Source organism: Dryas octopetala, chromosome 5 (genome assembly GCF_963921425.1).
Source record: "Dryas octopetala chromosome 5, drDryOcto1.1, whole genome shotgun sequence".
Classification (NCBI taxonomy): Eukaryota; Viridiplantae; Streptophyta; class Magnoliopsida; order Rosales; family Rosaceae; genus Dryas; species Dryas octopetala.
In genome coordinates this window covers 16,568,500-16,592,146 of record NC_141370.1, presented here as the reverse complement: position 1 = coordinate 16,592,146, position 23,647 = coordinate 16,568,500, and the positions used below count along the sequence as shown (strand labels likewise).

General features: G+C 36.9%; 5 protein-coding genes across 6 annotated transcripts; 4 read left to right on the top strand and 1 right to left on the bottom strand.

Moving 5' to 3' along the window:
* Positions 1 to 55: 55 nt before the first annotated feature.
* LOC147284984 (protein TIFY 3-like) lies at positions 56 to 2,687 on the top strand. Of its 2 annotated transcripts, none has more exons than XM_086243714.1 (5): positions 56 to 312; positions 1,276 to 1,384; positions 1,489 to 1,702; positions 1,796 to 1,853; positions 2,059 to 2,687. In XM_086243714.1, exons 1-5 carry the CDS (start codon positions 164 to 166, stop codon positions 2,213 to 2,215), a joined length of 687 nt encoding a protein of 228 aa, XP_086099840.1. In that variant the 5' UTR covers positions 56 to 163; the 3' UTR covers positions 2,216 to 2,687. The 2 variants fall into 2 exon arrangements, with proteins under 2 accessions (XP_086099840.1, XP_086099841.1); XM_086243715.1 differs by having other exon boundaries at positions 64 to 312; positions 1,282 to 1,384.
* Positions 2,688 to 3,833: 1,146 nt separating this feature from the next.
* On the bottom strand, positions 3,834 to 6,674 carry LOC147284983 (Transmembrane proteins 14C). Its single transcript, XM_086244676.1, has 3 exons — positions 6,164 to 6,674; positions 4,649 to 4,783; positions 3,834 to 4,254 (listed from the first exon to the last, which is right to left on the bottom strand). The coding sequence occupies exons 1-3, from the start codon at positions 6,612 to 6,614 to the stop codon at positions 4,115 to 4,117; spliced, it is 726 nt and encodes a 241-aa protein (XP_086100802.1). The 5' UTR covers positions 6,615 to 6,674; the 3' UTR covers positions 3,834 to 4,114.
* An 883-nt stretch (positions 6,675 to 7,557) lies between these two features.
* Positions 7,558 to 10,274, top strand: LOC147284982 (Phospholipid/glycerol acyltransferase family protein). The gene is made up of 4 exons (XM_086244763.1): positions 7,558 to 8,057; positions 8,159 to 8,244; positions 8,599 to 8,736; positions 9,583 to 10,274. The coding sequence occupies exons 1-4, from the start codon at positions 7,712 to 7,714 to the stop codon at positions 9,886 to 9,888; spliced, it is 876 nt and encodes a 291-aa protein (XP_086100889.1). The 5' UTR covers positions 7,558 to 7,711; the 3' UTR covers positions 9,889 to 10,274.
* Positions 10,275 to 12,225: 1,951 nt separating this feature from the next.
* ZWI (kinesin-like calmodulin-binding protein (ZWICHEL)) lies at positions 12,226 to 20,606 on the top strand. The gene is made up of 24 exons (XM_086244607.1): positions 12,226 to 12,362; positions 12,769 to 13,049; positions 13,376 to 13,448; positions 13,645 to 13,776; positions 13,851 to 14,089; positions 14,226 to 14,550; positions 14,726 to 14,825; positions 14,910 to 15,091; positions 15,320 to 15,435; positions 15,602 to 15,704; positions 16,125 to 16,277; positions 16,360 to 16,506; positions 16,632 to 16,829; positions 17,206 to 17,370; positions 17,453 to 17,557; positions 17,649 to 17,789; positions 17,905 to 18,099; positions 18,221 to 18,347; positions 18,443 to 18,645; positions 18,742 to 18,924; positions 19,022 to 19,117; positions 19,296 to 19,493; positions 19,626 to 19,897; positions 20,000 to 20,606. The coding sequence occupies exons 2-24, from the start codon at positions 12,892 to 12,894 to the stop codon at positions 20,190 to 20,192; spliced, it is 3,804 nt and encodes a 1,267-aa protein (XP_086100733.1). The 5' UTR covers positions 12,226 to 12,362; positions 12,769 to 12,891; the 3' UTR covers positions 20,193 to 20,606.
* A 567-nt stretch (positions 20,607 to 21,173) lies between these two features.
* Positions 21,174 to 23,358, top strand: LOC147284980 (2-oxoglutarate-dependent dioxygenase DAO-like). Its single transcript, XM_086244560.1, has 3 exons — positions 21,174 to 21,913; positions 22,484 to 22,802; positions 22,977 to 23,358. Exons 1-3 carry the CDS (start codon positions 21,555 to 21,557, stop codon positions 23,223 to 23,225), a joined length of 927 nt encoding a protein of 308 aa, XP_086100686.1. The 5' UTR covers positions 21,174 to 21,554; the 3' UTR covers positions 23,226 to 23,358.
* Positions 23,359 to 23,647: the final 289 nt, after the last annotated feature.

Below are 23,647 nucleotides of genomic sequence, written 5' to 3'. Positions count from 1 at the left end.
GGTGAGTTGTCGTAAATGTTATTCAATTGTTGGAAGCATCTGGCTTTTAAACACGTGGGAAATTAAAAAACAGTTAAATTATTGATTGTTGGTCGGCGGAGGAAGCTTTTGAGTTGGTTCTTCTTGTGAAAGTTGTGATGCAAAAATAGAGAGAAGCAAAGAAATGGAAGGAAAAAAATTTGAGCTTGAAGAGGTGGTGAAGTCCCTGGAGATGGAGGAAGGGGTGGTCGGCCAGAGCAAGCCTGAGGCCACAGAGGAAGCCAAAGAAAAGGACCCCTCTTCCCATGATCTGTCTAACAACACCAGCACCAGGTACCTTGCCTTTTTCTCTGTAACAAGGTGTTCTTGCCTTCATAATAAGCTCAATTTATGGCAAATATGGAGAATCAGAGTGTTGGGTTTTTCTCCATTTAGATTTAAATGCTTGTTTTGATGTGTTTGAGAAAGGCCCTCTCTCTCTCTCTCTATATGTGACTGACTATTGTGTATAAAGAGGACTTGTTTCTGAAGCTGACCCAACCAATGGAAAAGGGATTTTTTGTAAATTGGAATTTATTACAAAAGACAAGAAATTTCCATATACTACTTGTTTTAATGTGGTAGATAACTAGATAAGGTCAATTTAGCTTGGTGAGCCCACAGTGCAAAGCACTATTCTTTCCACGGGTCTTCCAATGTTTTTTAGTTTGTTGGGTAGCAATTTGGCAAAATTATGTGCTTGATTATGATTAGTTGAGGTCTGATTTGTTAGTTTATGATGCTGATACACAGTAATGTTAGATTCTCCTTTCTTGGGTTTGATTTGGCAGCAAGTTGGAATTCTGGTTCTTTCTTTTTAGAAAAGTAGAGTAGCAGATGAGTTATTAACTTATTATGTAATTTTCGTTGAGTACTATGAAACTTTCTGTGGCGTCTTGCATTGACAGGATGTTGAGGAACCTCTTGTTTTGAGTAACCACATCAATTTGTTACAACCTGACATGATTTGCCCTATATACATGGAATAATCAAAACTCTCAAGTTTGTGCTTAATAGTCTGGCCTTGTACTGTCTTAGGCTGTTATGATAGACATAATAATCCTTTTTATTTTATTTTCTTAATGTTAATCTTGGTTTTCGTATATGTTTCTCCAAGTGCACCTTTATTTTCCACCTTATGCCACCCACTTAAGAAAATTGCAGAGGTGATGGGGCAGGAAGGACCTTTTTGTGTTAGGTTAGCTACTTCATTTTAAACTTATATGAAACTTGGTTTGTTCTCTTTTGATGTTTGAGGGACAGAAAAATGCCATCTGCACTAAATGCTTCTGGTAATGCTGCGGCTCAGCTCACCATCTTCTACGCAGGGAGTGTTAGTGTCTTTGATGCAATTACTGCAGAAAAGGTTGACTCTTTGCTACCTTAGCTAGTTACATAAGTAATTTGCATCTAGGTACTCAATCATTCATGCGATTGACAGATTCTGTTCTGCATTTATTCACCTAATAGGTTCACGAACTTATGCTTATTGCGGCTGGCGCTGCTGCTGCTGCTGCTGCTGCTGATAAGCCTAGTGATGTAAAGAATGGTGGGATCAGCTGTCCTCCAAGTCCACTAGTTTGTTCAGGATCGTCTTCGCTGCAAAATTCTTCTACTGCTCCTGGTTCACCACTGGTCCAGCTCTACCCTGATCAGAAGAGTTCCATTTGCAAACTGCAAGCTGGTAATAATTTCAGTACTAGACTAAGAAGTAGGATTATTGAAACGATTTTATGATGACTTCATGATTCCCACTTCAATCTTTCTATTGGTTCAGAATTCCCAATAGCTAGGAGACACTCTCTGCAGCGCTTCCTGGAGAAGCGACGGGACAGGTACACCCTTAAAGACTGCGATCAGTTCTCTCTCCATCTCTCTCATGTCAATTTGGTTAGAATTAAAGTTGCTCATGACATGATCTGTGCCACCAAATTTGGCATTGATGATCAATGAAATGTTATGCATAATCATCCCAGTCCCTCCTCCTTATGTTTACACATCCATTAGTTTGTTTCATAATTGTTATGTTAATTCTTGCAGGGTTGCCAGCACTAATCCATATCCTACTTCACCAGCAACACAGATGGATGGAAATGCAAAAACTAACCTCAGCAACAATGCTGCTCCAGCGTTGGGTTGCTTCAAACAAATGCTTCAGGAAGAAACTCAACCAAGTTCTGCTGCCTACCCAGCTTGAAATAATTACCAAGTTTTCTCTGTATCATGCGGAACTTCTACTTTACTTAATTATCGTCATTGCTGCAGAACTTTCGTAAAAACCTTAAGTTAACTGGTGATTTTTATGTTCGACTTGCCTGTTCACGTAATCGGGGTGACATGTGTGCAAGTTCTCACAAGGGATCGAAACAAAAAGAACAAAAACTTCATGATAGATTGATGGGTCATGAGTTGTGTGCTCTATTGCTAGTGGAGAATTTGTAAACATGTTGCCTCATTTATGCCCCTATATTCGAATTTGTATTGTGTAGCATGACCATGTTCGAATTTGCATTGTGTAGCATGACTTTGTTCGAATTTGTATTGTGTAGCATGACTATGTTCAAATTTGGATTGTGTAGCATGACTGTTCAAATTTGGATTGTGTAGCATATGGTTGTTTATGACATTGTAGACTTTCCTTGAACATATGACAAACTATTTGGTGTTAATTGGTTCTGTGATGACTATTAAGTACCATTATTTGTTATCTTATGTGAAAAATATTGGTGAAATGAAACCATGCAATGGGAATCATACTCAGGCAAATCACACTGTTGTTTTTGACACAGTATTTAGCATTATACTGGATGGAAAATAAAGAGATTTAGAAAAGTATACATTATGTTGATAAACCCTTAAATTAAGTCCAAGATTGAACATTGTGTAAATATGTCAATTGGGTTTGGGCGATAAGGCGTAAGGTGGGTGAACCCAAAATAAAAGTAGTTCAAGTGGGAACATAATCCGTTTGGTATTATATTCGAAAACACTTTTTTGTTTGCAACTTTGCATATATGGTATTTATACATTACATAAAGAAAAATAGATTAAAACAGATTTTTTTGTAGTGCAAAGTTTTGGCATGGGTTTGAACATTGTATTCCATTTCAAGTTTTCATCTAAATTTTATCTACATGCTTTCCGATATAAGTTGTCTTAATTTGGCAATTTGGAGAATTTAAATGTGAAAAAGAAATTTCTTATTTTGTTGGTGTGGAATTGTGGATACTTTAGCAACTTACAAATCTGGTCACGTGTAGAATGGCCATCCCGTACCCTATCAACAAGGTACCAACTAACAAGAATTTCTTATCCACAAAATTAAGCAACGTAGAATTCAACCACAAGCAATTTTATTTTCTCTTTTTGGGTTCAAAAGAGGTCTATAAGGGGGAAAGAACTCTAACCCAAACATCACAGTAATAAATAATGCTTGGGTCCTCATGTTTGAGAACTAACCTTGTCCTCATAGCCAATCACAGTAATAAATAATGCTTGGGTCCTCATGTTTGAGAACTAACCTTGTCCTCATAGCCAATCAAATGAGTTCATGATGAGGTCCACCATCCCAACCATCCTAACCTTGTCCTCATGGCCAATTAAATAAACTCAACCATAAAAGAGAAAAGAGAGTTAAGATGATGAAGCCATCATGGATTCATTTGATTGGCCATGAGGACAAGGTTGATCCTCAAACATGAGGACTCGAGCATTGCTCATACTATATCACTAAAGTTATGAGCTCCCAGAAGGCCACAACCACAAGCAATTTTCATGAGCAACAAATTGTTCTTTTACTTTGAAAATGATAGAAAACACTGCCAAGGACAGCAAGATTATATAGAAGGTTGCAAGTTCCGGACATTTACATGGAGATGCGCAAGCACACAAAATTTACCAGTGAATAATTGTTGATTTAAGGTTCGAACCCTCTAGCACCACATTCCACATTCACAAAGTCTTCATACCTTTTATAGTCTAAAGCCAAAATACTGATATTGTCAAGAAAAAGGAAAAAAAAAAAAAAAAACAGAGATTCAAAATACCAGATACAGGTTGGATAAGAGTCGGTAATTCACATCACTACTATCTAGTTTCAGTGCAGACTACGTAAAATTCCATGCAAGTAGCCACCGGTCATTACTAGGGACACAAGAGATACAACGCCTGCTGGAAATATCTTCCCTGACTTCTTGTAACGAGAGCCCATCACTCCCAGAAGGGCAGCAGACAGCCCTGGAGGTTGGGAGAAAATGAAAACTATTAAGGTTGAAAAAAATTAAGAAATTGAACTGCAATTGCACCAACCGAGAGATAACTAATATGATATAGTTCCTATAGAAGCAACTGGAGTACTGGACCTCTCTTCAGAAAGCAAAAATTGGTTTTCTCTAACAAAGTCTGAAGAGTTTAAATATCATAGTGCTAATCAAAATGAAAATCCAAGAATTGTTGTATTTAGCAGAATCAGCCAATTGTAAAATGTTACGAGAGAGGGAGAATATATGGGAGATCCATTAAAGTTGGTTCTATCTAAGAAGACATAACAGAATCTCTCAATCCAGTACTGTAGCAACTAGCAACACAAGCACAGGAAACTGTGACAATTTAGTTGCATGTGATCACTTACCAAGCCCAATAGATGATGCCAAAACTGGTCTTACGGGAAGCTCGGTATAAACAAAATAGAGTATAGCTGCTGATATTCCCCCTGACAACAGTGACTTCTGGCTGCCACTCTTCAAAAAGCCCATAACACCACCCACTGATAAAAAAAAAAAAAAAACAAAAAATCAACTCTGTGAGAGTCTAGTAAAATCAATGCAATGGACTCAAGGCAAACATCAAAGACAGAATCACAGGTCAAAAAGAAAAGACAGGTAACTGGGAAGTGACCTGTTGAAGGACTTGAAAATTGCCAAAGAACTGGACATAATAGACTGATAAGATAAGTTCACATCGATGATTCCTATCCATGAGATATATATTTGATTCCAGGAGTTTGTTGATACAATCCACAGGTCTTAGGACACAATTTGGAACTAAACAGGTGATTCAAACCCTTGTCCAATAGGTATGACCTACAAGGTTTGGAAGACTAGTGACATCATGAGATGCTGGAGTGAAAGTTTTTCCAACTATAAAAATAAACTTTCTAGACCAAGTGAACTTCATATTTTACGTTTTTTAATCTACCTGATACTTAAAAAAAGCTTGCCCATATTGTAATACTGTAAAAAATCATCTCTAAACTTGCAAAAAATAAAGTCTTCCTATTAGGACACCCATTATATTTTATCTATCATGATGCTTGACTACATCAAGTCATTATGAGTTCTATAGTACACTAGAGTAAACCAATATTGATTCAATTATTGCAGAGAGTTATTATGCAAAGATTTCAAGTAACCTTCAATCAATAGTCTTAAACCTGCAGTGAAAAAAGACCTTGGGTCATGATAGGACTTCTCACTCTTTCTATATCAGAGTCTGGAATCAAATTGGCTACATACACACCCGGAGCCTGAATTACATCGTAATCTTAAATAGGGAGCTACAAACGTTAGGCCTATACTTTTGTGGCACGGCATCTATGTGATAGTGGCTATTAGAGTACGGATAGTGATTGTAAGAGTAAGTTAAATAGCATGCTCACAACACAAATTTAGGCCTGAAAAATTAGCATTTAGGTCATCGAGAGTTACATGTGATGGGATTTATCCCTTTCTTGTTACCCAAGTTGGAAATTGACAAGTTCAAAATCAAGTCACAAGTGTTGAAATGAAAACTCCAATCAAGTAGTTTGCTTCTAAACACATGGAAGCAAAGGCACAAAGCAAAGATTTATATATTGGTTATCTGGCATGTGAACAAAGATTATGACTAAAAGCAGAAACTGATACTATAACCCAATAAAAGAATGAGTCTTTCAACAAAACTATCTTGTAAGGCAAGCATCTCCCCTCATTTTTAATAGTGTTTGAAGCTGAAAATAGGGCATAGATATTCACCTAATTCCTCAGTCAATAATCAAGCATTAACACAATCTTGTGATTTGAGTTGAGAGCAAAAGTTTTCTTCTTTGAAGACAATGCAAGATGACATTTTTTACCAGCTAGAATAGAAAGCACACTAATTTCTTTACCTCCAATAAGAACAGCGTATCCTAGGGTTAGTTTCTGAGACATCGACATCCCTTTCTTATTGCTCTTCTCGTCAGGTCCGTCCTCGCCTTTACCGTCCCTATTATCACCTCCGCCTCCGCCGCCGCCGCCTCCGCCTCTGCCGCCAAACACGCCTCCGCCGCCGCCGCCGATCTCGGGCTGGACTTCGACACTCCTGGTTGCCGAGTCAGCAGTGAAAATGGTGGAGGCTTTGGTGTCAGAGACAGCCCCAAGCTTTCGAATTGGGTGATCAGAGGAAGACCCAAATCCACGGTAGCTGAGATTGTTGTATTGCAGCCGTCGATGAGCTCCGCCGCCGCTGCCGATAGAGAGAGAAATGGCGGTGCGGCTGTTGAGGTTTAGGTTGTGAAGGACTCCGATTTTGGGCTTCAGCACAAGGGAGGAGGACTGAGAAACGCACAAGTCTGCCATGTGTGTGATGTCAGTGAGTTTTAGTTTTACACGAGACTTGTTGCTTCTCGCTTCTTCGTGGTTTGGCGTTCGGTTTATTTATTCCGAGTTTAGTTACTTTTTTTTTAGCCGGGTTCCGAGTTTAGTAACTTAATTGACCATAAATCATGGCAACTACTCCACAGTCTCCACGTGAGAAGTTGGAAAGCAGAAAAAACTCAAAAAGAATCTAAAACATTTTCTTACCAAACAAGTGAAACAACATATATAACATAATATTATTAGCTAATATATGATAGAATAATATTTGAGACACAAATTAAGATAATCTTACTTAATATAATATAAGAGTTGATATGTTACTTTTACACAGTTCTACCGCTTGAAATAAGTCTCTACATTATGATTTTGAACCTAAATAGTAAATACAATGAGATTAGAGGACGAGTTCTACACTTCTACTTCTACATCATAATGTCATATTATGTTCTCTCTAATTTGATTTTTTTTTAATAATCATATGATATATATTATTTTTGTGTCAACCCATATAATTAAGACCTAAACTTGATATAGTCTACAATCTATGACCTAATCATACTCATACTGTTCATTAAATGGGCAGGGCCTATAGATTATTTTTTACTTTTTTAAAGGAAAAAATAATGATAAAATGGTCGCGTCTAGGTCGAGTCATTTTTGTACTCGTGTCATAATGGATTAAAAGTTTTGACTCGGCTCGACCCATTTACTCATATCGTGTTCGTTTCGGCCCAACTCGGTTTGTGCTCATGCCGTGTCTGCTTTTAAACGTGTCGTGCCCATACTGTGTTCATGTCAGCTTGGATCGTACCTTGCATGCGCCTTCTATGACTATCTATCGAGCCCAAGAATAGGTGTCCAAGCCCAATCAATCGAGTTGGACAGCCCGCCAGGCCCATGAAGAGCTTCTCACTATTCCAGACTTTCCAGTTGAGAGCTATACTTCCAGTCGGAGGCGGAACCCGTCTTCGCCTTTCCGCCCATTGTTTATGTGGTGTCGTCGACCGCGCGCCTATCCATACGACGTCGTATAGATGAAACCCAAATCGTTCGGATTGAGATACAGCTGAAGAAGCATGGGAGGAGGACAAAGAATACTGGAATGGGCGGCACGTGCGAATCACATGGGCGGCATTCCGAGGAAGATGGTGATAATGGCGGTGGGAGGCTTCGCAAAGGCCGTGGTCTCCTTCCTCAACTCCACCACTGTTCACAACGCCGATACGCTCCTCCGTCTCGTCCGGTCTCGGCCTCCCGGCGTGCCCCTAATCACTGTTAGCAATCACATGTCCACATTAGATGACCCTCTCTTGTGGGGATTCAAGGGCTTACCTATCACCGACACCAATTTGGTTCGGTGGGTTTTGGCTGCCCAAGACATCTGCTTCAAGAACACAACTCTGTCTTACTTCTTCAGACTTGGTACGTGAAAAGGTCGAAACTTTTTTGTTTTTTTTGGTTCCCATTACAGTATTTTTGTATGTGCGTGATGGGATTTGTTTGTAATATGGTCATTTGTACAGGGAAGTGCATACCCATTACAAGGGGTGGTGGGATTTATCAGGAACATATGAATGAAGCTCTTGAGAGATTAAGTGAAGGGCAATGGGTAATCACTTCATTACTTCACATTGCTAGTTGTTTTTAGTATCTGCTAAATGTTCAGTCTTAATGTTATTGAGTGTGAATGTGCTAATTTGATGGCATATTGGTCTGCTTTTACTTGCACAATGAGATATTGCATAGCTCACTCGCTTGAGATTTTATGAAGTTTGAAATTCCTCAGTTAATGGGTTCTTCACTGAGTCATTTGTAGTTTGTAAATTGGGATGTTACCTTATCAAATAAGTATTTTGGAAAGTTTGCTGTGCTGTAAGGTATAGTTCTTTTCTATTGATGCAAATCCTCTTAGTTGCATCCTCTTAGTTGTTCAAATTCAAACTTTTGACTTTCTGATGGGCAGTTGCATACGTTTCCAGAAGGAAAAGTGTCCCAGGAAGATGCACCTATAAGGCGATTGAAATGGGGGACTGCGAGTCTCATTGCTCGTGCTCCTGTAACCCCAATAGTTTTGCCAATTGTTCATCATGGGTTTCAAGAGGTGATTTTTTCTTAGTCTTTTCCCCTTTATGTGACCATTTGTTTTGATCAATCCCATGTATTTCTTTTAAGGTTTTTAGTGCATTTTTATTAATGTTGGGGAACTGCCCAAGATGGCAACTTCCCGGCCCCCCTTTCACTCTTCCAAAACCAGAAAATGGTGACATATTTTCCAAACTATGCATTCTGTAGAACAGAATCACAAGTTGTCTGATATGAGCAAGCTCATCATACTAATTTTAATGATTTTTGGTACTCTGGGAAAAGTATGACATAAACCTGGGTATCTTGGATCCATTTAACACTTGATTTCTGACTTCCGTCTCCTTGTTTTTTATCTTCTTATGATATAATAATAAACTCATGTCTCTCTGTATTCAACATACTCTTTGTCATATATGGTCAGGTTCTGATCATTTGACTGAGCACTTGAGCCATAACAATGTGATCTGACCTCCAATTGGCTTGTTGTCTAGTTCTGGGAATGATTGTTACACCTATAGCAGCCTTAACAATTGTTGGCATTGCATTTTTTGGAAATTTCCCTGTGGGTCAAAAAGCACTGAACCTTAGTGATGTGGCAGTTTAAAATGTCACAGTTATGTATACAATATGTCGTAAACTTTGAACTACTGGGTTTAAGGTTTCTACAACATTTGTTGAGGTCATCAAAGGGAGCACCAGTAAATCTAGTGCATGTGCTGGCATCATTAACTTCATCTGTGCTATTTAATAATTGTATTCAAGTTTTCTGATTTTCTTGTTTAAATTTATGAGAATGTGATGATAGATGGGCCCATTTGTTCAACTTTTCTCATTTTACATTTGCTACTGTTTAAATTTCCAGGTGATGCCTGAGAATTTTTCCCGTGGTAAAAGGCCTCTTTTTCCATTATGTAATAAGAACATTAATATAATTGTTGGCGAGCCAATGGAGTTTGACGTTCCCAAAATGAGGCATATGGCAACCTCTATGTCTCGTAATCTGTCACATTCTACTTTAGGATGGCCAAGTACTTGCCCTGGTGATTTGGATGAGGCAGCGCAAAGATGTCTGTACACTGCAATTTCAGAGCAAATTCAAACAGTCATGGAGAGGTTACGAGCTTTTGGCAGAAGTTTTTCAAAGTCAAAAGATCAAAATATTTGCTAGTTTTAAGTTATGAAGTATGTCGGACAGCAGGAAAAATGTATTTTGACCATCTTAAGATATACTGGTAGATGAGGAGCATCATCTCTTTGCTTGAGTGTTCGATCAGTTCCTAGTTCCATTTCTGTTTAAGGAACGTGCAACCTTTCGGTTTCGCTCCATGGCATTACAGAGATGCAGTTGAATCGAGATTTTTTGTTTATTTATAAGACTTGTATTCTTCTGTGTAATTCATTTGCATTCTTGTCCAGTGGAGAGAATCACACTGTACCATAATAAGTTAAATGTTAGTCACCAAAGGATTCGAATGTACTCACAATTCTCATCTTTTTACCATGTCTTTAATGCTAGAATTTGGAATTAATGGTAGAGAATTTTGTTTGTTGGAATTTGGATGCTACAAGTTCAGTATTGCACTTTCTTCATTCTTTTTTTGATGTAGTGTTGCACTTTCTAAATCACAACTGCACCATTGGAGTTGAAAAGATAGGTCTGCAATCATTGAGCAATGTTGAAGAGGCGTGTGTGTGTACATATATGCATACACATTATCACATTCTAAAGTTAATGACTGAAATCTAATGATTAATAAGAAACATGTCATTCACTTGCATGTTTTAACAGTTGGATTTTTATCCAATGTTGCAGAGTTTAGGTGGGTTCTAACTTCTAAGGGGTAATGATCATTGCTTGCTTAAATTAAAAGTTCCCATCATTTTTGTAGGAGTAAATTGCTGCCTTGATGGAAACTGTATCTGCTTTGCTGTCTAAAAAGTAGAAAAGGGCCTCACCTGCTGCTATAAATTGTTTGGTGCAGTGCAGTTGGTTGCTTTTACGCTTTTGTTCTTATTAGCCCCATTTCAGACACTCAGTGCTCCTCAACTTTCTCATGATTGCCTTTAATGCAATGCAAACTCATTGACTTATTCTACTATCTTTCTGGTTTAATTGTCCATTGCTGGCCTTCAAATTTTTATATGGAAATACCAAAAAGCAATAAAGACAGGCATCACAATAGGACTGAGTGATCCCTATTACGAAGTCAATAAGTTGTAATCCTCGTGAGTTGTATTAAAACCATATATGATATATATCGGCCCTTGAACTCTTCTACATGATTGGCTTAAGCCGGCATGGCCTGCACTACTTGAGCAGTCATAGCATATTTTTGCTGTTTCCAAGCAAACACTATGCATTTATATAAAGCAAACCACATTGCGTCTATATGTCTATATAAAATAGGGACATGTACCCAATTTTCCTTGTTTGAAAATAAGTTAATAACTGCATTTGATGCAACTTCTACCCTTTTGATAATATCTGCAAAATATAAGTTAATAACTGCATATGGTGCAGGCTCCACTCCACATGTATTGACATGGCACTTGGGAAATTCCTTACCTTCTAAGACATGGATACTTGTATAGTTGTATCATTGACATAGCAAAACAATTGTCAGGGCAAACTTTTAAATTGGTAGATGAATTTTAATTTAATGTGATAATACGTATACAACATGTCAAACTCCGAAGGTATTTTTTCTTAAAAAAGCAATATTACTAAAAATTAAAAAATAAAACTTAAAAAAGAAAAGGGAAATACCCTCAAGTAAAGTAATGACACATCAGATGAGATATAAATATGAGAAAAAAATGTGGAATAATTAGCATTACTATTTTCTTATTCAATCTAACATGTTATGGTTAAGTGTTAATCTTGATCGATTTATATATCAACATACTAATTGACAACATGATGAAAAGGAAAATGTTTCCTTATTGAATAGTTTAACTTGTTATATTATAAGATTATCTGTCATATAAAATCTTATTTTAATGTAAAATACAAAATATAATGTAATATGTTAAATATATAGAACATTATTGTTATTAAAAAAAATATATATATTTTTTTGGTGAAAGTATGTAAAACTGAAAAGTAAAGTGGTATTGTTGGCTTCCGTAGTTGGAAAGATAAAGTTGGATTGGATGGTCCCATGGAAGGTGCGAAGAACAAACCTCTTTCTGGGACAACCTTGGCGGCAGCGGGCAGCGCCCTGTGGCTGGAAGGCCCAAAGTTTGGTATCTCCCGCCCAGGGCATTGCCAAATGACACCATTGTCCTTCTTCAAATAATACACACATGATGTTAGATTTTGACCTTCTTGGAAAAATAAATAAAAAAAATTAAAAACTTTACACTGCCAAGTGCCAACAGATGGGGAGGGAGGGGCTAATTCTGAAATTTCATACTACAAAAACTTGAAAGATTGAAAAACACATAAAGTCACACACAAAGACAAAAATAAATGGGGAAAACTTTAAAAAAATAAACGAGGACTGAAAATTCCCAAAATGACCTTTGTCATTTATAATAGTCCCGTGATTCTCTCTGCTTTCAGAGGACACTCTGGTGACTGAGTTTTTTTTTTTTTTAGCTCAGATCTCTCTCCGTTCATTTTCGTTGTGGCCTGCAAAGGTAAATGTTTCTGAGACCCTCCGCTGTTTCATCTATCTATGAATGTCACATTACATTTGATTGTTTTTGGTTTATTTTGTGTCTTCTCTCTCGATCTACACGTATTATCTCTTCAAAACCAAACCCAAAAGGCCCAAAGGCAGGCTTTTTTTCACCAACATTGATATTTTTCTTTTTCCTTTTCGTTTTCTTATTTGGGTTTGATCAGTAATGGATTGGTGAATCTCTCTGTGACTCAAACGCTGCGTTACCACAATAAAGATATAGGCTTTATTTCGTTTTATTTTCTGCTTTTGTTGTTTTCAGGATATCGTTAAGATGAAAAGGTTGTTTTTTGATTGCAAACGTTTCTTATGAATAATGTCTTCACATGGCTGTTTTGTTTTTGTTTTCTTATTGTTACTAGGTAGAAATGGAATGTTGTTTATCTTAAGCAGCATAATCTCACACATGGGTACATGATCGGGGAGCTGAAAAGGGAGCTAAAACTGTTCCTGTGAATTGAAACTCTTTCCTGGGTTGTAGTGAAATGACAATTGATCTGCACACACCAATGGCTCAAAGTGTAAGAACGAGTAGGTCTTCTTTTAGCTCTAGCAATGGCAATGAGGATACTCCTCTAAACAACTCTTCTTCCTTTACAAATGGGGATGATTATGACAGTGATAGCTCCAGCTTGGCACCACCGTAAGTTGCTTGCATATTCTTCTTACCCATGTCAAAATGCTTCAAATTTTGTTTTAAATGCTTTCATTATTCTGTCTAGGAATTCTTTATACCTGTTTTATTTGGAGGATCTTTAAAAGGGTTCTATCAGATTGTGGATTAAATTTGAGTGAGACATGACATTATTGATAGTGTAAGATTGTTGTATGAGATGGGTATTAATGCCTTTTCATAATAGTATTATTACCATGATTGCTTGTTAGACATGCTGGTTAGCAGAACTTATAATTGGTTTGCAGTTAACCTGTTATGATGTTGTCAGCGTTCTTTCTATTCGTTACTTGCAGTACACCAAGGACCCTATCAATGGCCATCCCAGCAGAACTTGCTGGTGCCATACCCTTGATTGATAGATTTCAGGTAGGAACATACATTTTCTAACAATTAATCTGATATGCTATTATGCACACACACATACACTTCTAAGTTCATTCTCCTTTGGATTTTTCACTCCACTGAATCAAATTACTCAAATATATAAAATATTTATTTTTATTGTTTTGGGCCAGTAATTGTTAACATCATTATGTTATTTTTTTTCACTTTTTTTTTATAGGTAGAGGGATTTCTGAGGTTGATGCAGAAACAGATTCAGTCTGCTGGAAAACGCGGGTTCTTTTCTAAAAAATCCATTGGTCCTCAACCTCGAGAAAAATTCACGTTTGAGGATATGCTGTGCTTCCAAAAGGTACTTACATGCTATGCTTCATAACACTGTTATCTATTAAAATGCATGAAGAGCTAAATTACATTCTTTTACAGGATCCTATACCTACATCATTACTTAAAATCAACAGTGACCTGGTCAGCCGGGCAACAAAAATGTTCCAGATCATTCTGAAGTACATGGGAGTTGATTCATCTGATCGAGTTACCCCGCCAAGCTTAGATGAACGGATTGAGCTTGTTGGAAAATTGTATAAGCAAACATTGAAGCGAACAGAGCTTCGAGATGAACTTTTTGCTCAGATTTCAAAGCAAACAAGAAATAATCCTGATAAGTATGCATCTTTTTGCCTTTCCATTCATATTGTTTAGTTTTTATTATTAGTATTATTTGGGCATGTAAATGACAGTGCTAAAACTACTGTCATTTCTATGCTTGACGTGCTGTCTTAATTGATTTTGATATAACAGGCAATACTTGATCAAAGCATGGGAATTGATGTATTTGTGTGCATCCTCCATGCCTCCTAGCAAGGACATTGGTGGATATCTGTCTGAGTATGTCCATAATGTAGCACATGGAGTGATTGACTCTGAGGTTCGAGTCCTAGCATTAAATACGCTAAATGCTTTGAAGCGTTCCGTTAAGGCTGGTCATAGGCATACAATACCAGGCCGCGAGGAGATTGAAGCACTTTTAACTGGTCGAAAGCTTACAACTATAGTGTTTTTCTTGGACGAAACTTTTGAAGAAATCACATATGACATGGCGACAACAGTGGCTGATGCTGTTGAGGTACTTTTAAGCATTATCAACTTTAAGTACTGTTACTACTGTATAGGATTGTTCTAGACTCCAACATGAATTTTATTGATTGAAAATTTCTCCATTCTTGTTCTTCCACATTCAATGGATGGACTATTGTCTTCTTTATTAAGTTCTTAATAGTTTTAATCCATGCCTGTTTTAGGAACTTGCAGGGATAATTAAACTGTCAACATTTTCTAGCTTTAGTCTGTTTGAATGCCGTAAAGTTGTAACTGGCTCAAAGTCACCTGATCCTGGAAATGGTATTTCTTTTATTTCCTTCTGGATGGTTTCCTGTATTAGGGCTCAATGAGCTTTTTATCTAAGTGCATGTTCTTGTCACACAGAGGAGTATATTGGGTTAGATGACAACAAATACATAGGGGATCTGTTGGCAGAATTCAAGGCAGCAAAGGATCGGAGTAAAGGAGAAATTTTGCATTGCAAGCTGACATTTAAAAAGAAACTATTTCGGGAGTCAGATGAAGCTGTAGCAGATCCAATGTTTGTGCAGTTGTCCTACGTTCAAGTGCGTAATTTAATTTCAATAGGAGTATTGTTGAGTTGCTTGATCCATTGTTTTATTGATTTAGTGATGCTCATAAATAAGAACTAGAGCAGTTGTGTTAACTTGATTTTTTTTTTTTTTTTTGAACCAAGGCAAATGTTGCTTTCAAGAACTGTCAAAGTTGAATGTGTGAACAAAATAATTCCTATGTTAATATTTTACTTCTAAAATTTGGTTATATTATTACAGTTGCAACATGATTATATACTGGGCAATTATCCTGTTGGAAGAGATGATGCTGCACAGCTTTCTGCATTGCAAATCTTGGTTGACATTGGATTTGTTGGTACCCCGGAATCATGCACGTCAGTATTTTTGCTACCTTTCTGTTCTTCATTTGTTTTAGTTTTCACTTCCTTTTTTATATAATAGCATTTGCAAACATAGAGGTCTTTCTACCTTTCTATTGGACTTTGCACCCCAAATTTTTTTTATATCCTGGTATCAACTTGTTGAGGTTAATATTTTCAGTGACTGGAATTCGCTTTTGGAACGCTTCCTACCTAGACAAATCGCAATCACACGAGCAAAAAGAGAGTGGGAGTTGGATATTCTTTCTCGTTACGATTCAATGGTAAAAATTAAACTTTTGACATTCATTGTGAATAGATGATTAAATTCTCCAACAGAAGCTAGTATGTTAGTTCATTAGTGTTATTTTTCTCTTTTTATTCTGCTATAATTTATTGTTGTTAGTATTTAGCATGAAGCATTTGGAATTAGTACATGAAAAATAGTTGTACAAATTCTTACAGTTTAAAAAAATCTACAAATCTGAACATTTTTTTGTTTATTAACTTTGGCATCTGCTGTTTTGCATTGAGTTTGACTCTATTTTGTATTCATCTCCCTATTTGGTTGTCTGTCACTCCTTGCACATCTGTCCTCAATCATCCATCTTCCACTTATCACTTGTAGATATACTGTTTCAGCTTACAGCAACTATTCATTGATGAAAATTTCTTTTTAATATAAGACTTCTGTATTATGGTAGGAAAATTTGACAAAAGATGATGCAAGACAACAATTTTTGCGAATACTGAGAACACTTCCTTACGGGAATTCAGTCTTCTTCAGTGTTCGCAAGATTGATGATCCCATTGGACTTCTTCCAGGGCGGATTATTTTGGGCATCAACAGGAGAGGGGTGAGTTTAATATGAATAATTATATACATATATTGTACGCTGTTATGATGTTATACTTACTTTATGATATTACATTCCACAGGTTCATTTTTTCCGTCCAGTTCCAAAGGAATATTTACATTCAGCTGAGCTAAGAGACATAATGCAATTTGGTAGCAGCAATACTGCTGTTTTCTTCAAGATGAGAGTTGCAGGTGTTCTTCACATATTCCAATTTGAAACTAAGCAGGTTTTGGCACCTCTCTAAATTAGCAATTTGTTGATGATCTTTTTTGGAGTTTTTAGGCCTCTTCAGTTGTAGTGTTTTTTGTTTCCTTTTATTTCTACTTAGTTGCATTTCTCTGTTCCATGCAGGGTGAAGAAATTTGTGTTGCTCTACAAACACATATAAATGATGTCATGTTGCGGCGCTACTCTAAAGCTCGGTCTGTGGCTAGTGGTGCAACGAATGGAGATCTTTCTAACAATTTTAAGCCCTCCGATGAATCGTATGAAAAACGTGTACAGGATTTGTCAAAAGCTGTTGAAGAATCTCAGAGGAATGCTGATCAAGTAAGAAAAGACGATTTTAATGTATAAACTCTTGATTACTGTAATGACAAGGTTGAATAAAACAATGATAACATCTTGCATTATCATACATCATGGTCCTTCTGAAGTTAAGGGGTTGAATTTTATAAACCTTTAGTTCTTTTGTTGAATATGCATGATGAACAACACACTGGAATGGTACTTTGTCATCATGTAGTTTATTGAAAGTAACAGTTTTACCATGATTGCTTGCTGAAAAGGTAGTCATCAAGTCCTTAGGTATGTGCTTCTACATGACCAACTTGGTCCCTCTGAATAAAGGGATATGATTTGATAAACAGTTTCATGTATTACTCTTAAGGAATTGAGTTTCAAACTAATTACTATGTTAATTCAGTTGCTGGAAGAATTGCGTGAAAAGCAAAATCAAGAAGCAAAAATGCAGAGGGATTTGGAAAGTTTGAAGATATCTTTGGCATCTGAGGCGCAAAACTTGGCAGATGTTACATGCGAGCGTGATAAACTTAGATTGTTGTGTGATGAAAAAGATAAGGAACTTAAGGTTAGTGTTATTAATTTTCTAGGATCATTCTTTGTTCTAAATTTTTCTTTAGTTTATTCTAATTGATTTTTAAATTTAACAGGATGCACTCTTAGAGAAGAAAGGCTTGGAAGTGAGGTTGGCAAAGTTGAGTAATCAAGTAGTGGAAAAAAATAACAACAGAGATCCTGTTGGTGCAAACAACCAGGTAAATTTATATTATGCTACCAATTTAGTAAGGCTGGTTCTTTGAAATGGTAGATAACTCACTTTCAATTGTGGAATGATATCTTTTGTAGGTGTTACACCAGCTCGAAGATGAGTTAAAGGTTCGTAATGAAGAGTTGCAAGCAACAGAAGAAACTATAAGGAGACTAGTGGATGAAAAATCAAAATTAGAGCAAAGGATATATGGGCTTGAAAAGATTAAAGCTGATGAGGTCTTGACATCTGAATTTGGTGTTGGGATTTTTTTCTTTCATTTTAAGTTTCTATTTACTATGCTTTTGGTACACAATAGAGAGACCAGTATCCATATTGAGTGTTAAAGTGCAGGTTGATTTTCTTGAGAAAAATTTTGAGCAAGAACGCAAGGCATTAAAGCTTCGAGTGTTCGAACTTGAAAAAAAGCTTGAAGTAGTTAATCAAGAAGTAGCTGCTGTTCTGTCAACTATTTCCATCAGGAACTCTGAGATTGCTGCATTACAAAATAACTTAAAGGAATTAGAGGAATTGAGAGAAATGAAAGAGGTAGTGACCTTGAACTGGATTCCTTATTTTTAAGATTTTTCTTCTGTTTCTTGGATGTGTTTTATGTATAAGTTTCTCAAAATTGAGAACATTTTGCCAATGAATTTCTGTTTGATTCTAGGACATCGATAGAAAGAATGAGCAAACTGCTGCCATCTTGAGGATGCAAGGGGCTCAACTAGCTGAGTTGGAAGTGCTTTACAAGGAGGAACAACTTTTACGGAAGCGATATTTTAATATCATAGAAGGTTGGCATTTCCTTGAAATCTTTTTAATATTTGAGTGAGTTTTTTTCTTATCTTTTCAATCACTGACAAATAAAGTTTGGTCGTATACGTTTCAGATATGAAAGGAAAGATCAGAGTTTTTTGTCGATTAAGACCTCTGAATGAAAAAGAGATTGCTGAAAAACAAAGAGGTACACTTACAAGTGTTGATGAGTTTACAGTTGAACATCCGTGGAAAGATGATAAACTAAAACAACATACATACGACTGTGTATTTGGTGGTAGTGCCACCCAAGAAGAAGTGTTTGAAGATACAAGGGCAAGTTTCTTTCCAACTGATTTATCAGCAAAGGAGATCTTAGATTTTAAATGTTATGCTTTGTTCTTAATGTGTCAACTGTTTACTGTGCTGCAGTATTTGGTACAATCTGCGGTAGATGGATATAATGTGTGCATATTTGCGTATGGGCAAACTGGTTCTGGAAAGACGTATACAATTTATGGCTCAGAAACTAATCCTGGACTTACTCCACGGGCTACTGCAGAACTTTTTAAGATATTGAAGCGAGACAGCAACAAATTCTCATTTTCATTAAAGGTATATGTTTTCAATTCTATATAATGAACAGTTGTTACCACTCAAGTCTTGATATTGTTGTCATCAAGTCTTGACATTGATCAATATATCTATGCAGGCATATATGGTGGAGTTGTATCAAGATACACTTGTAGACCTTCTGTTACCCAAAAATGCAAAGCGCTTGAAATTGGAAATCAAGAAAGATTCAAAGGTAAACATTTTTTTCACAGGTCTATAATGTTTTGTTGATGAGACTAAGGAGTATGTACATTTGATCCTCTATTTTTATTGTAAACTTTATATCAATCTTATATTTTGGGAATTTGGCCTAATTGTTTTATCAATATCACATTCTTTGAGGACGCTCAATAGTTGATTTGTGATGTTAGGGTATGGTATCTGTTGAAAATATAACGGTGCTGTCAATTTCAACATGTGAGGAACTGAAAAGCATCATTCAAAGAGGATCTGAACAACGACATACATCTGGAACTCAAATGAATGAAGAAAGTTCACGATCTCACCTCATAGTTTCAGTTGTTATTGAAAGCACTAACCTTCAAACTCAATCTGTTGCAAGAGGAAAGGTATATTAATAAGTTTTTAATAAATGACTCTTATGTTTACTTGTATCGAAGTAGAATGTAAACTTAAGGCCCGGCTGAGTGTTTGATTTTGAATTATGTTCATTAATGTTTTTCCTGTTTATAATTGTGTAGCTAAGTTTTGTGGATCTTGCTGGCTCGGAAAGAGTGAAGAAGTCAGGCTCTGCAGGCAGTCAACTTAAAGAAGCTCAAAGCATCAATAAGTCACTCTCAGCACTCGGCGATGTTATTAGTGCTTTATCTTCCGGTGGTCAGCACATACCCTACAGGAACCATAAATTAACGATGCTAATGAGTGACTCGATTGGTGGTAACGCCAAAACACTCATGTTTGTGAATGTTTCCCCTGCTGAATCAAACTTGGATGAGACATACAATTCTCTAATGTATGTTCTAGGACCATTGTACTTATTTTCTGAGGCTTTAATTAAGCTCTTGGTTAATGTCTGAAATTTCTGTTGGGAAATAATTCACTCTTTTATTCTCAGGTATGCATCAAGAGTTCGGGCAATTGTGAATGATCCAAGCAAGAATGTTTCCTCAAAAGAAGTCATGCGATTGAAGAAGTTGGTTGCATATTGGAAAGAACAAGCGGGCAAGAGAGGAGATGAAGAGGATTTGGAAGAAATTCAAGAAGAGCGACCAGCGAGAGATAGAGGAGATGGCCGCCATTCCATGTGATGTATCTCTTGCACTAGGGTGGTGAAACTTTTTATTGACAATACAGGTATTGCAAGTTTGTAGGCAGAATTTTTGGAATGTAAACTAGGGCTTTGTCAAGGCGGATTACATCGTAGCAAGCATACTGTTATTCTTTTTTGGGTCTTGATGATCTCGTTTTCTCATTGTACTCTGGATGGATGAGAAGATTGTCATTGGGTTAGGGGGGATATAAGTTGTACAGTCTGGATGGTGTGTATATATGGCATACTCTTCTTAATTTGATATGTATATGGAGTTCATAATTTTATTTCTCTTTTCAAACTGTCATCTGATACTGTAGAACATATTTTTGTTTCAGTCACTCTGTAATTTTATCTTGTAAGAATTCGTTTTAGAATGTAGAATTCTGACTTCTAAGTGGTCTTACTCCAATATGGCATCTCTCTCAACATAATCCTGGAAAATGGACAGAATTGGATTTCACTTGTTAATGCATGTACGGAAAGGAGTGGGTGGCTCATGGCTGGGTTTAGTTTTTCTTTGGGGTTGGTGCTTTTTTTTTTTTTTGGTGAGGGCAAGCTGATGAAATCCCAATGGAGCAAGGGGGATTTATTATAGGCTTTGACACTTATATTTCCTACTTCAAAATCCATAGAATTCCACGCATGAATGATCCATTAAAATCATGGACTTTCTGAATTCTGCTGGATTTGATAAGATTCTTTCAAAATCTGAATTGATTACAGGCAGATTTTATAAGAAATCCTAATTAAATACACCCATCTACCACCCTTGGATGTTGCAAATTCTCATGAATTTTTATTTATACTATAATATCCTCAAAATTTCTCTTTCTAACAACTTTCTCTTATTAACTAATATTGACATCAAATTTAATACTTTTGTATTTACAAACCCTCTGTATTTCGGTATTTCCTATCTACATCAATACCGAACACATTTTACCAAACCCCCAAAACCTTAATACTTAACATTGCTAGGTTTGGCAATTTAGATTTTTTCATTTATGGAAGTGTCTGTCCATGTATGGAATAGCCCCCACTACATTACGATGATGGTGATGATACTGATATAAATAGTAGCCATCGTATACAATCTTCTAACTTTATTTCAGTTAAAAGGTAAGCTTGACGTGTAGTTGACAATGAATGTTGGGGATATCGAATTCAATTTTTGCCAAGAAAATGAATTGTGCTTTGGTGTCGTGCTAATTAAGCCTTTCCCAATTTAGTAAACAAGAAATGCTTTTATAGGACAATCATTCAATTGAGTCCATCCCAATTAACACTGAAGAAACTCATTCAGACCCAAACTTGAGAAGCAGGGAGAGAATTGAAAAAAACAAACACAGGATTGGAAATGGGGGAAAGCAATGTGGATTCTTGTGTGAGCATCATCCCAGTGATTGATCTGAAACAGTTTCCAGATGCAGAGGAGTACAAGAAGCTGAGGGAGGCAGCAGAGGAGTGGGGTTGCTTCAGGCTTGTGAACCACAAGATCCCATTGACTCTGATGTGGGAGATGAAGAGGGTGGTCAGATCTCTGCTTGACCTGCCCATAGAGATCAAGAAGAACAACACTGATGTCATAGCCGGCAGTGGCTACATGGCACCAAGCAAGAAGAACCCTCTTTATGAGGCTTTGGGTCTTTATGACTTGGGCTCTCCTCAGGCTGTACAGACCTTTTGCTCTCAGTTAGATGCCTCTCCCCACCAGAGGTTAGCCATGGTTGCTCTGCTACTGCTTCTCCATCATTTCTATACTTACTGTTCATGTTTTGATGATATTTTATTGGGAGAAAAAAAAAAAAAAAAAGAGCAAACAAGTTAAACAACTAAAGCTGAATACTGAGAGTTAATATTCTCTTGTCTGTCAGTCAGTTTAGAGTTGTTTTTTTTTTGGTCAACAGTCAGTTTAGAGTGTAGAAAATAGAAATAGTTAAAAGTGGTTATAAAAGTATTTTTAAGTGCTTCTAATTCCAGCTCTGCTAAGTGCTAAACTGCTAACAACATAAAATCTCTTCTAACAAAAGTGCCACAGAGTAGAAGCACTTCTTCCTGCAAAAGCACCTCCCAAACCAGTCCTTGTATATTATGTTACAGACGCAATCTTTACAGTGACTTGTTGGATTCATGTTTTAACAAATGGTGCTGTGCCTGATTGGGATATCTGACAAGACAACACAACTTACTATTGTGGAATAACAACTAAGCTGACAACCGAATCTAGCTTATTCATATATGTTATTGACTTGTTTCCTGAAGTTGTTTTCGTTATGGAATGATTAGAGAGGTAATACAGAAGTATGCTGAAGCAGTGTATGAGCAGATTGTGGATATAGGGCACAAGTTGGGGGAGAGTGTTGGGTTGGTGAGTGATTATCTCAAGGGTTGGCCTTGCCAGTTTAGGATAAACAAGTACAACTTCACTCCTGAATCCGTGGGCTCCTCTGGGGTACAAATACACACAGATTCAGGATTCTTGACTATTCTTCAAGAAGATGAAAATGTTGGTGGTCTGGAAGTGATGCACAGCAAATCTGGTGCATATGTCCCAGTCGATCCTTGCCCAGGCACTCTCCTCATCAATCTTGGCGACGTTGCTCAGGTAGGTAGGCCAAATTGGTAATGTTTCCTTACCAGATATCTCCATTGTGAATTGTCTAGATTTACAGTTTAACAACAACGTAGTTTTCATGTCACACTGTCTGGCAATGGAAAACTTGCTGATAAGCTAAACCTGTTTCTTACATGCATCTTGTTGTTGGTATTTATATCAAAGGCATGGAGCAATGGGAGGTTCTGCAATGTGAAGCATAGAGTGCAATGCAGGGAGGCAACCATTCGAGTCTCAATCGCTACATTTCTGTTGGGACCAAAGGAGGAAGCAGTGGAAGCCCCGCCGGAGTTTGTGGATTCAGAGCACCCGCGTCTCTATCTCCCTTTTACTTATGAAGATTACAGAAAGATCAGACTCTCCACAAAATTGCAAGCTGGTGAAGCCCTTGAACTCCTTCACACCAAATCCTAGATATATCCTAATTGCTGATATGAGCCAATCTAGCAATCTAGCTTACAAATGCATAAGATAAAAGTACAACTAGTTCCATTGTCGGCAGTTGTATTTGCAGATCATAACTCTAAATAATGACTTAAATAAATAATACCATGTTGCCCAATTGAACTGTTTGGTCAGTTAATAATCCGTCTGTCCTTCTGTTTGGTAGAGATTCCTTCATGTTTATCAATTCTTAGAATAATTTGGTTTGCTTAATGAAAGAACAATGGTCACAACCAACAATTTTGGTTTTCAAAATAAGTGGTTGACAAATTAATAAATTATCTACCATACAACTGGTATGTAACGTTTCTCTCTGATCGAGAACCACAAATAAGTACACTACAAGATTCATAGGTGACGAAAAGAAAAAACCGAATATCTATATATTTATA

Coding starts and splice junctions, on each gene's coding strand:
- LOC147284980 (XM_086244560.1), top strand. CDS start 21,555: ATGGGGGAAAGCAATGTGGATTCTTGTGTGAGCATCATCCCAGTGATT. Junction 21,914..22,483: donor GATGCCTCTCCCCACCAGAG/GTTAGCCATGGT, acceptor TGGAATGATTAG/AGAGGTAATACAGAAGTATG. Junction 22,803..22,976: donor ATCTTGGCGACGTTGCTCAG/GTAGGTAGGCCA, acceptor TTTATATCAAAG/GCATGGAGCAATGGGAGGTT.
- LOC147284983 (XM_086244676.1), bottom strand. CDS start 6,614: ATGGCAGACTTGTGCGTTTCTCAGTCCTCCTCCCTTGTGCTGAAGCCC. Junction 4,784..6,163: donor ATACGCTGTTCTTATTGGAG/GTAAAGAAATTA, acceptor TTTTTTTATCAG/TGGGTGGTGTTATGGGCTTT. Junction 4,255..4,648: donor GGCATCATCTATTGGGCTTG/GTAAGTGATCAC, acceptor CCCAACCTCCAG/GGCTGTCTGCTGCCCTTCTG.
- ZWI (XM_086244607.1), top strand. CDS start 12,892: ATGACAATTGATCTGCACACACCAATGGCTCAAAGTGTAAGAACGAGT. Junction 14,090..14,225: donor ACAAGAAATAATCCTGATAA/GTATGCATCTTT, acceptor TTGATATAACAG/GCAATACTTGATCAAAGCAT. Junction 18,925..19,021: donor AATTCTCATTTTCATTAAAG/GTATATGTTTTC, acceptor ATATCTATGCAG/GCATATATGGTGGAGTTGTA.
- LOC147284982 (XM_086244763.1), top strand. CDS start 7,712: ATGGGAGGAGGACAAAGAATACTGGAATGGGCGGCACGTGCGAATCAC. Junction 8,058..8,158: donor GTCTTACTTCTTCAGACTTG/GTACGTGAAAAG, acceptor TCATTTGTACAG/GGAAGTGCATACCCATTACA. Junction 8,737..9,582: donor TTCATCATGGGTTTCAAGAG/GTGATTTTTTCT, acceptor TTAAATTTCCAG/GTGATGCCTGAGAATTTTTC.
- LOC147284984 (XM_086243714.1), top strand. CDS start 164: ATGGAAGGAAAAAAATTTGAGCTTGAAGAGGTGGTGAAGTCCCTGGAG. Junction 313..1,275: donor TCTAACAACACCAGCACCAG/GTACCTTGCCTT, acceptor TTGATGTTTGAG/GGACAGAAAAATGCCATCTG. Junction 1,385..1,488: donor ATGCAATTACTGCAGAAAAG/GTTGACTCTTTG, acceptor TTCACCTAATAG/GTTCACGAACTTATGCTTAT.